General features: G+C 59.0%; 1 protein-coding gene across 4 annotated transcripts; it reads right to left on the reverse strand.

The window, feature by feature from the left end:
- Window positions 1-1,015: 1,015 nt before the first annotated feature.
- Window positions 1,016-9,408, reverse strand: LTO1 (LTO1 maturation factor of ABCE1). Of its 4 annotated transcripts, none has more exons than XR_011423743.1 (6): window positions 9,217-9,398; window positions 7,781-7,886; window positions 6,119-6,189; window positions 3,940-4,212; window positions 3,035-3,152; window positions 1,016-2,734 (listed from the first exon to the last, which is right to left on the reverse strand). XR_011423743.1 is itself a non-coding variant. In XM_023654620.2 (6 exons), exons 1-6 carry the CDS (start codon window positions 9,264-9,266, stop codon window positions 2,666-2,668), a joined length of 507 nt encoding a protein of 168 aa, XP_023510388.2. In that variant the 5' UTR covers window positions 9,267-9,393; the 3' UTR covers window positions 1,016-2,665. The 4 variants fall into 4 exon arrangements, 2 of the variants coding, with proteins under 2 accessions (XP_023510388.2, XP_023510390.2); XR_011423744.1 differs by having other exon boundaries at window positions 4,028-4,212; window positions 9,217-9,393; XM_023654620.2 differs by having other exon boundaries at window positions 4,120-4,212; window positions 9,217-9,393.
- Window positions 9,409-10,042: the final 634 nt, after the last annotated feature.

A 10,042-nucleotide genomic window follows, 5' to 3' on the forward strand; every position in this document is an offset into this window, starting at 1 on the left:
GGAAAGCCCACCCAAAGAGCTCTGGCACTCAAGGCCAGTCTGGGCCATCTAAGGGTTACTATCTGAGAGAACAAGGGGGACACAATGCGATCAGATGGGCGGGGGGAGAGGGCAGGCAGGGGACCTTCGCCACAAACAGTGGAAGCCCAGCCCCACGGGCCCTGCAGCACCAGGACACTCGTCAGCTCACCCAACACGAAGGCCGCAAGCACAGCGGCTCAGGGGCCAGCCGGCCCAGATGCCCACGACGTCCCAGGGCCGGTCCTCTCCAGCTCTCCGCCCGGCTGCACCCAGGTGTGGCTCCATCGGAGCTGAGCTGCAAGCTGCCTGTAGCAATTCCAGGTGCCACGTCCCCAGGGCACAACTTCCCAAACAGATCCTCTCTCTCAGGAGTGACGTGCCCTTTCCCAGCGGCCCCCAGAAGGCTTCCGCTACCCACTTGTTGGCCAGAGGGGAGCCGTGCTCATTCCTGAACCAACCGCGGCCGATGGCATGGCTTGTGAGGGCTGGGGTGACTGCGGAGGTGGGCCGTGCGGCTATGATAAGCCAAGTGGTCTGTTGGGGGCGACGGAGGAGTCCCAGAAACTGGGTCAAGGCCTCCAAGAAGGAGCTGGGCGGGCAGAGGTCAAGTCCAGGGTCCAGGCACCCTGCAGAAGATCAGTGAGGCAGCTTGGCCCGTGTGATGGGAGAGGAAGAGCGGTTCCCTGCCGCTCATGCCACCTGCCCTGGAGAGGTGGAGATGGGGAGAGGGCCAGCGAATTTGTGGCAGGAAAGATTCGCAGTAAGTGCCGACAGGTGGCCGGGCCGGGTCAGCAGGAACGGCCCCTTTCCTGAACACCACGGGCAACCGTTCTCCCACAGGAACCGGTTCTCCACGTGTCAATGAAACTCGGGCAGAAAGGCAACGGAAAGCTGTGCGCTGGCCAATGCAGGCCTGCCCATGCGCCTAGATCCCAAAGCCCAGAGGAGGGGAGGGGTTGGCCGGGTGCCACAGTACAAATGGTCCCAGACAGCCTTTTGCTTGAAAATATGCTATTTATTTTTTTCTCCAATTATAAAAATAATACATAATCAAAACAGGTAACTCAGAAAACACAAAAACCCCCAAGGAAAACAACGAAAGCCCCTCAGTGCCCCGGCCCAGGGAGCCGCTGTTGGCCTCCGGGTCCCCTGGAGCCACCGCAGCGCAGGCACTGTCTGTGGCAGAGCACCAGCACACGGCCCCCTGAGAATGAGGGGCTGCAGACGAGGACACCCAGGGTGGGACGCACACCTGAAACAGTGTGCTAGGAGAAGCCCACGTCTGTCTCTCAACCACAGACAGCTCTCTCCCTCGGCACACCTGGGGGCTCCCGCGGGGACTCCAGCCTCCGGTCTCCTCAGTGGCTCTCGGGACCGCCAGCTGGTGCAGTAAAGCACAGTTTGTGCTGACATTTTCAAATGACTTTAAAAACCAGGCTGGATTCACGGCTAGCGCTTTGTTAATCTCAGTCGCCGCTTCCAGACGTGCTCCCTCAGACGGAGCAGCGTGCGCCGACTGCCAGCCACCCGGGGCCCCGCTCGCGAGGCCGTGGACACGTGCGGTCACGAGTGAAGCGGCGGAGCGGCGCGCAGCTCAGGGACAGACGGACAGACCCCCGCTCCACCAATGACCTCACATGCACGTCGCAGGCCGTTCAAGCAGGGGCAGGAGAGCAGAGAACTCAGCGCAAACGGAGAACGCAGAGCCCTCAGTGAGGCTCCCGAGACCGTGCCCACGCGACGGTGGCCTAACGTCAGCCTCTGGTCTAAGACGCTCCCCCTTGACCGTTTCTAATGCCGTGAAGCCCCACGCCCATCCAGAGACAGTGCAAAGAGCATGTCCAGGCTTCCTTGGGACCAGCTGGCCTCCCGTCCTCTCAGCCACATGCCCATGTCACTGGCCAGTGGACTCCCCAGACTCCAGGGAGCACAGTGGCGACCTATGCCGCCTGGACCGGAAGGCAGGGATCCCAGAGTGGGCGCACAAGATGGCGGTGGAGACGGGCGCTGGGGGAGCACCCAGCTCTGCCACCCGCTGTCCCTGGACTGGACAGTCCCTGGGGGTCTCGGTCCCCTCATCTGTCAAATAGGAATAGCACCTCCCTCCCCGGCTACTGAAGGGGTTAAATGAAACCCGGGAGGCACGTCACACAGAGCTGGCACGTCTTAAGCTTCACTGACTGTCACCGTGCTCGTCGCTGCTTTCGGTTAACTTGTTCCATGTCCATCCCACCACTCTCATTTTTCACAAGACTTCCTCTGAGCGCTGAGTCCAGGCGTGGCGGGTAACCCTACCAGAGCCGACCCCAGTCCGGAAGCGGCCAGGCCCGCCCCGCGGGGGAGCGCTGAGGCCAACGGACTCTGCGCCAGGAGTGAGCAGCCTCGCGAGGGCTCTGCCAGGGACGCCTTCAGCCTGCAGAGCGGGCAGGGCCCGACAAAGGCCCGGCTGGCATGGAGGGCCCCGTGAGGGCACCGAGGGGACACAGGCAGAACTTGGGGAAAGATGTCCTTTCACCGGCCAGACTTGAACCCTCCCTACAGGACAATGAATACCCCATCATTGTTTTGCCTTTAATTGCATTTTTAAATGCTTAACATATGGACATCTGTTCCTTGATGTTTCGTCTTTGTTCATCTGTCATCCTCAAAATGAAAGTCCAGAACCTTCCACACTAATTTTAAAGTCCGGCTGAACGTTTAGTAATGAACAAAGCTGAAAACACAAAAGAAAAAAAGGTGGTTTTTAAAATCGTGTGTATTTTTACTCACAAACTAAAACGTAACTCTCACTCTAGCTGCGGCTTCTCCTGTCTACACCACCAGCCCCAGAGAGGGTCTAGCGCTTTTCTCGAGAGCGCCTTCCGTTTTCTTACATCGAGACACAGAAACGGTTGCTCCTACGGACCACTCGCATGCACCCACAGCCCCAAGACGAGTCGCAAAGCGAGCCCCCGGGGCCGCGCCAGCTAAGTGGGAAAGGCACCCCGTCACAAGGAGCCACAGGGGGACAAACCTGTTTAAACTTCCCTCGAATCCTGTCTAGGTCCTCGTGCAGCTTATCGTAAGTGGGGTCGTCGTAGGGGAATTTCTCAATCAGGCCAATCAGCGACTCTAAGACCTTCATCTTTTTGCTGTAAAACAGAGAAATAAAGACTCTGAGTGCTTCGGACACAACAGGCGTGGCTTGTGTGGCAGCTCTGCCGATCGCTAACGTAAGGGCGCTGGGCAAGCCGGCAGGCCTGGGGCCAGGAGCCGCACGACTCACTTTCTCGTGACACCAGATGATATTCAGGCTCCGAGCACCGTGCTGTCGCCACACCCCCCCGCCCGCCATCCAGCACGCATGGAGCTTGCAGACACGCCTCCAGGCCGGCCGTGGACCGCGCCACCCAGGCAGCCCGCAACGAGCTCGCCGACCGCGCTGCTCACAGTCACAGCCGTGGGAACAGACAGAGCCAGACAAGAAGGACGGCACCGGGCACGACCGAGCCTGCTGTGGATCCAGGGATTTTCCAGGATCGAGAAACTTCACGCTCACAGCCTTTGGGAATTCAGCAGCAGCTAAACCAGCCAGGCCCCCGCTGCCCCCACAAAGGGCAGACAGCAGCGTCTGGTGGTGGAGTTCAGCTCCCCCACCACCCCCCCCCCCCCCCCCCCCCGCCCCGGGAAGACACAGAGCCCTGCTGGGAGGCGAGGCGGCTCCGCGGGAAGGCAGCCTGCAGAGCGACGCTCCGAGGCGCTGGGTCACTTCACTCCCTGAGCCTTGGCGGCCTCGTCTGGAAAAGGGGGGTTAACGTGGACCTCACAGGCTCTCGAGAGGATAGTAAGCCATGGAAGCCCAGAACCTCTCAGGGACTAGGCGCTCAAGAAACGTGAGTCGCCTGGCTTCCAGCGGATCCTGGGGGCCGGGGCTCTCACCTGGGCGGGGGGCAAAACGAGTCCTACATGAGCACATCTGGACAATGGACCACAAGTGGCCAGATGAGCACCCTCCCCCAGCCCTCACATGGTCGTCTGAGGGTCGGGAGCACGGTGGATGACGGGGACTTCTGAAGAACGCATCCCGAGAAGGACTCAACGGCAACAAGGCACGCGGACCTCCTGAGCCCCTGCCAGTCCCTGCTGCCCTCCGTCACACGAGGAAGTCTGCCAAGGGCAAATCGGTTCATCGGAGCTGCGATGGCTGCCTCTCTGAGGAAATACAGAACGGTGAAGGTCGAAGCGCGCTCAGGAACGCAACAGAGCACCCAGCTCCCAGGGACGGCGGGCAGATGCCAGCTTGTGGGAGACGGCCGTCTTCTAACAGGAAACCAAGACACCGGCCCTCGTCACCTCGGCAAGTCGTGACTTCTCCCCGCTGCTTAGCGAAGCCACACACCCAGCCCGCCACCCCATCAAAGCCAGTGCATGTCAGGAGGGTGCGACCCGCTCACGGCCCACGGAACGCAGACGACAACGCAGAGCCCAGAGCGGAGCCCGGGACAAACGCTGGTCTGCGTGAGGTGTCACCAGGCTGCTGACGGGGCAGGAGGCCTCGGAGCTTCTCAGAAAGCTCCGTCCCCATGTAAACGAAGCCCACCCTTCGCCGGAGACACTGCTCTCGCGGCCCCTCGGGTGGGAAAGCCCCGTGCTTTACTGACTGACGGGCAGAGGGCAGGCGTTTCTCCCTTAGCATCCTCAGTTGGAACACGAAGCATAAGATCCTCTATCAGCCTTCTACCATTTCTAAAAACCGTATTGACTTACAACGCCCAAAAAGCTGCAACCACCACCCCCAGACCAAGGCGCTCAGGCTGTTTGAGAGCTCCTCGGGCACCGCTGTGGGCCTTCCGCCAGCCCCGGGCCCACCGCCACGGCGCCCCCTCCACCTGACAGCGGGGCACGGCTCTAAGAAGTCAGGGAACTCTGCTCTGGGGCGAGGCCGGCAGCCCCGGGGTGGGACCCTCCGCGAACAGTACGACACTCCTCCAGGAGCCAGCGCACTTCGGTGTCGGGAACGAGGGAGGCTCCGAGGAGGTGCCTCTCCGCGCCCTTCTGTGGACGGGAGTGGAGAGCAAGCTCAGCTTTGACTGCCACCCAGTGGCACCACAGGCTGCCAACTGCTGTTCCAACCAGATCACGGCCCACCCTGCCACTCCCTCGGAGTCCTCAGAGCACAATGCCCTGGGGCCCCTGGCTAACGCACGAGTCCGGTCAGCTCCCAGCTAACACGCAGACGTGGCCAGTACCACAGACCAGGCGGGGCACAGAGAACCGCCAGGCACCCGCGCTCAGCGGCAAGCATCCTGCTCCTGACCTCAGAATACAGGGGTGGCCCGAATTCTAGACATTCAAAATACTTCAAATAAGCCCCAGGCACAGGGGAACGCCACCTGCCCTGTCTCCTCACACCCTCCCAGGCTGGGCAAAGCCACCAGGCACCAGAATGACGCAGAGTACCAGCTGAAGCGGAGTCTGGCTCCCCCGAGCAGCAGGACGGCCAGACCACGTGCGCCTTGTACTTAAGGGTTCATTTCCAGCTTAAGAACGAAGACGGGGGCACCGGGGTCACGGGGGCTTCAGCAGGTGGCACACGGTAAGAACGGTTTCTAAGGGCTACAAACAATACAAACAGCCAAGCACCAGACAGGCATGAAACACATTAAACGCACTAGCTCATTAACAGACCTGGCTGGACACACAACGAAACTGGCAACAAGCGAGTCACCATTCCTGAGCCCCAGTCATACCAACACCATTGCACTATGCTTATCAGAAGCTTACGGAAAAGATGAACAAGAAGATATAGCCAATTGCAACACTATTTTGCTGCCAGGGCATCTAAGCGCCACTCGGCGCTCTAAGGCCTCCAGGGAAAAGGCAGTGGGACCCGAGAACCCAAGAAGGAATAGCAACCGGTGCTCATCAAACAGCAAACACGTGCCCACGCTTTTGAGCTATTTTCTGTATATCTCAGAACGGCGTGTGAGTCTGGCCTGATGATGTTCTCATTTTACAGACGGGGTGGCTGAGACGTTAACCGGCCACGGTCACAGTAAGCTAGGGAACCAGAACTCCTGGCCCACACACTGAAAGAGGAAGACGTCTCAAACGTTACCTGTCCTTCTCAGCGGCACAAGTGTGCAGGAGACATCTCCAAGCAAACGCAAAACCTTGGTAGCACCCGATCTGTGAACGTACAAAACGTTTGAGAGGGAGATTAACAAGCAACACGCTATACTTGATGTAACCATGCCGCTCTCAACACAAGAGGAAGGGCCGTGGCGCTTCTCATATTGCTGTTCTGGAAGACGCTGTTGCGCATCAGGCTACAGAAGTTAGGTCAAGGGTCGGCCCGGTGGCATGGTGGTTAAGTGCACTCTGCTGCGGCAGCCCAGGGACCCCCAGTTCAGATCCTGGGCAGAGACCTAGCACCACTCATGAGGCCATGCTGAGGCGGTGTCCCATATAGAAGAACTGGAAGGACTTACAGCTACAATATACAACTATGTACCGGGGCTTTGGGGAAGGAAAAAAAAAAAAGGAAGATTGGCAACAGATGTTAGCTCGGGACCAATCTTCCTCATCAAAAAGCACTGGTGGGGGCCGACCCCATGGCCGAGTGGTTAAGTTCGCGCCCTCCACTTCCGCAGCCCGGGGTTTCACCGGTTCAGATCCTGGGCGCAGATGTGGCACCGCTCATCAAGCCATGCTGAGGCGGCATCCCCCATGCCACAACTAGAAGGACCCACAACTAAAAACACACAACTATGTACCAGGGGGCTTTGGGGAGAAAAAGGAAAAATAAAATCTTAAAAAAAAAAAAAAAGCACTAAAAAAAAGTTTGGAGGTCAAGTCATCAATGGCATAGCCAGCCTCCAAGATGGTCCCACTGCCCCCACCCAATAGCCATGCCCTTGTGGGTCCCCTCCAACTGTGTCGGGATGGCCTGTGTAACCAGAAGAACACAGAGGATGAGGCAGCGCACACTTCTGAGGCAGGCATAACAGACAACGAACGTCACTGCAGCCTTGCTGTCTTGGCTCACAGGCTCCGGTGTCACAACGACACTCAAGCAGTCGTGCGGACAGGCCCACACGGCAAGAACAACAGTCGTGTGCGGGAGCCCCCTTAGAAGCAGGTCCTCCAGCCCCAGTCGAGCCTTCAAATGACTGCAGCCCTGGCTGACGGCCCGACCCCACATCGTGAGGCCCCGGCCAGAAGCACCCAGCTCAGCTGCTCCTGGACTCTCGATCCTCCGCAGCCGCATGTTTGCTGTCTTCGGCCCATCTGTTTTGTGGTGATTCACTTTGCAACCACAGGCATCTCATACAGTCATGACTGCCTCAGACTCGGCCACTTAGGGCCCATTATCCCTAGGCAAGAGCCCATCTAGGACGAAGGGCAGAAGAGAAGGAAAATTCTAAATTTTGTAGGATTTCAATGGAAATGGAAATGGAAGGTCTTCCCATGACACGGGGCCCCCATTCTTTGCAGGAGGATTCAGCTGGCCTAGGACACGAGGCAGCACCATGACGCGCCAATGTAAACCAAGGTGACTGAGGACCTGTCTTCTCATTCTCCGGCCAGAAGAACTTCACTGTCTCTACAGCAATGTGCTCTGGCCATCCCGTGCTAACAATGTCTCCCCACCAGCATCCTCTCTAGTCTACTGCCATTTTAAGAGGCCTGGAGTTCTGGTTCCATCACACTGATCATCAAAGTAAACTATAAATTATAAATGAAAAGGATTCATTTCTTAATGGGGGTTCCCGCTTACCTCAGATCCAATTTTAGCTCCGTGTAACGTGCCGTGCTGTCTTCCTTCAATTATACCCAAAGTACTGCCTTCTTCATAGCCTTCCTGATACCCTTCCCCATGGAACCTGTGCCAGAGAAGAAGCAGGATCAAATACACAAGAGAACAAGTACGTTTCCTGGAAAATCTTTTCTCTCTCATATTACCCAGACCGAGCAAGACAAGGCACAGCACAGTGGAGGAAGCACACCACCTGAATCAGAAAACCTAGGTTCCTACCCCTTCCTACGTCTCTCCTCTGGCCAGTCGCTGTAGCTGTTGAAGTCCCATTTGCCTCTTTCACAGTGAGGAGTGTGGGCTAAAATAGCAACTCCTACACCTGGCAGAATACCGGAAACCCAACGGGAAATTTCAAAGGTACAAATTCAAGAGCCTCGGCCCCCGGCAGTAACCGTGGAGTAAGGCCGAGGAATCTAGTTTTCCAAATCTCCTAGGTGAGTCTAGTCTGTTAGCGAGTCAGAGTTCTGGGAGTCTGTAAAGCCACACGACTTGGTCAACTGCTTCAAAAAAGTGCGATATACACAAGGCTGCCATCACATCTCAGGAGACCAGCAGAGGGGAACGCCAGCAGATGACCACAAATGCACAATGACTGTGGTTCCTGCGGTACAACCGAGGCTCTGACTTCGAGGGCTCAACAGCGGACGCGCCATCACCTTAACCCGCAGTCACCTAAGACGAAAGGAGTGTGCGGAGCCCCCAAGGAGGCAGAGTGTACAGCTCCCGCTTATTGGCCCTGTGACCCCGGAGAGCGACCTTCCTTCCTCCTCCACTGTGAGCCCGGGTGAAGAACAGGATCCACTTGACATGAGGGGCTAAACTAGATGATGGGGTTACAACGCTCAGCACAATGTCAGATTCACAGGAAACTCCAGACACATGTCAGCGACTGATGGTTAAGCGCTCGCTCTTTCTTAACTGACATCTACTGAGGTCTCAAGTGGGCCGGGCGCTGGAGGACAGCCACAAAGCAACTCCCTGCTCCTCCCCCGTCCCCGTTACAGCCCCAGGGACTCCCCAGGGGCTCCGGAGGGAGGGAGGACGTCTGACACATTTATCAGCGTGTCCCTGAATGCTGCCGTATGTCCCACTGCTCAGGAACAAGGAAAAGGGGCAGCGCCCAGATGGCAAGGGTCTGTCCCATCCGAGGACGGGGCGGACCTGGAGAAAGGCAGTCATCGAGCCGAGCAGATGCTCGGAGCAGCCCCGGACGGGGGAGGCGGGTCCGGAGGGACCGAGGAGTGAAGGAGACGCAGGAGCATCTCGGCGCCACACGCGCCCGCCGCCACAGGGCGCTCCCCCAACGCCCACGCCCACGGGACGCCGCCCCGGCCCAGCCGCCGAGCGCGGACCCGACCCGGCGGAGGTCCGGGTCCCGGCCCAGCCCCGCCACTCACCTATCATCCGCCATCACGATGGCGTCGAACATGTCCTGACTCCCGGCCATGGCGGCAGCACGGCCAGCCCCGACCCCTAGGGCTCCGCCACCCTGCGCCGCCGTGGCCAACCTGCTGGGCTCAGGCACAGACGCACGGCTCCCGAGGAGGCGAGGCCCACTTCCGGGGCCGGCCGCGCGGGGCAGGCCGGGAAACGACGGCAGGCGAGAGGGTCCAGCCGGCGCCGACGGGCGGGGCCAGGGCGCATGCGCGGAGCTGGGCTGGTCCCCCAACCCCCTCGCGGCTCGGCAATGGGCCGAGCGGCCCCCGCGGTGACGTCCTCCTCCTGGAGGTCGCGGGGAGGAGGGGGGCGACCCATATTTACATTTCTTAAAATTCAAGCAGGGGAAACCGGATTGCCAAAAGCGGCTGGGAAGGAACCGGGGAAGAGACTGGAAAAGTTAGCAGAGAATCGACGCATCAGGAGGCTCTGCCCGTGGGGTTTTGGGGGGAGAAACCTCCAGAAAGGGCAATTGCCCGGTGGAGACAGGACAGGCAGGCTGGCCGTCCCCGCGCTCGCTGACCCCGATCCACTGCAGGGGCCACCCTCCAAGGACGACCTTGGGCTTCAGAACCCAGCCCCAGATGCCCCCAAATCCACGTTAGCGGCGGTCCCGGGACCGCGGGCCCCTGTTCCAGGACCGGGAGGCTGAGCCGACCCCTGGGAATCCCAAAGAGGAGCAGGTGACGGGGACAGCCTGGTCGCCTTCCCACCTGCTCCGAAAGGCGGCAGAAAACGTTGGCATCCGTTCTGGACACTTTAGAGTTATTTGAAAATTGGAAATAA

The sequence above is a fragment of the Equus caballus genome, chromosome 12 (assembly GCF_041296265.1).
Source record: "Equus caballus isolate H_3958 breed thoroughbred chromosome 12, TB-T2T, whole genome shotgun sequence".
In the NCBI taxonomy this organism is placed as follows: domain Eukaryota; kingdom Metazoa; phylum Chordata; class Mammalia; order Perissodactyla; family Equidae; genus Equus; species Equus caballus.

Bases quoted from the DNA above. Each gene is read 5' to 3' on its own strand.
- LTO1 (XM_023654620.2), bottom strand. From the start codon at position 9,266: ATGGCCGGGAGTCAGGACATGTTCGACGCCATCGTGATGGCGGATGAT. The intron at 7,887-9,216 runs GTGAGTGGCGGG...TCTCTGGCACAG, and splicing joins ATCGTGATGGCGGATGATAG to GTTCCATGGGGAAGGGTATC. The intron at 6,190-7,780 runs GTAAGCGGGAAC...GTACGTTCACAG, and splicing joins GAGCTAAAATTGGATCTGAG to ATCGGGTGCTACCAAGGTTT.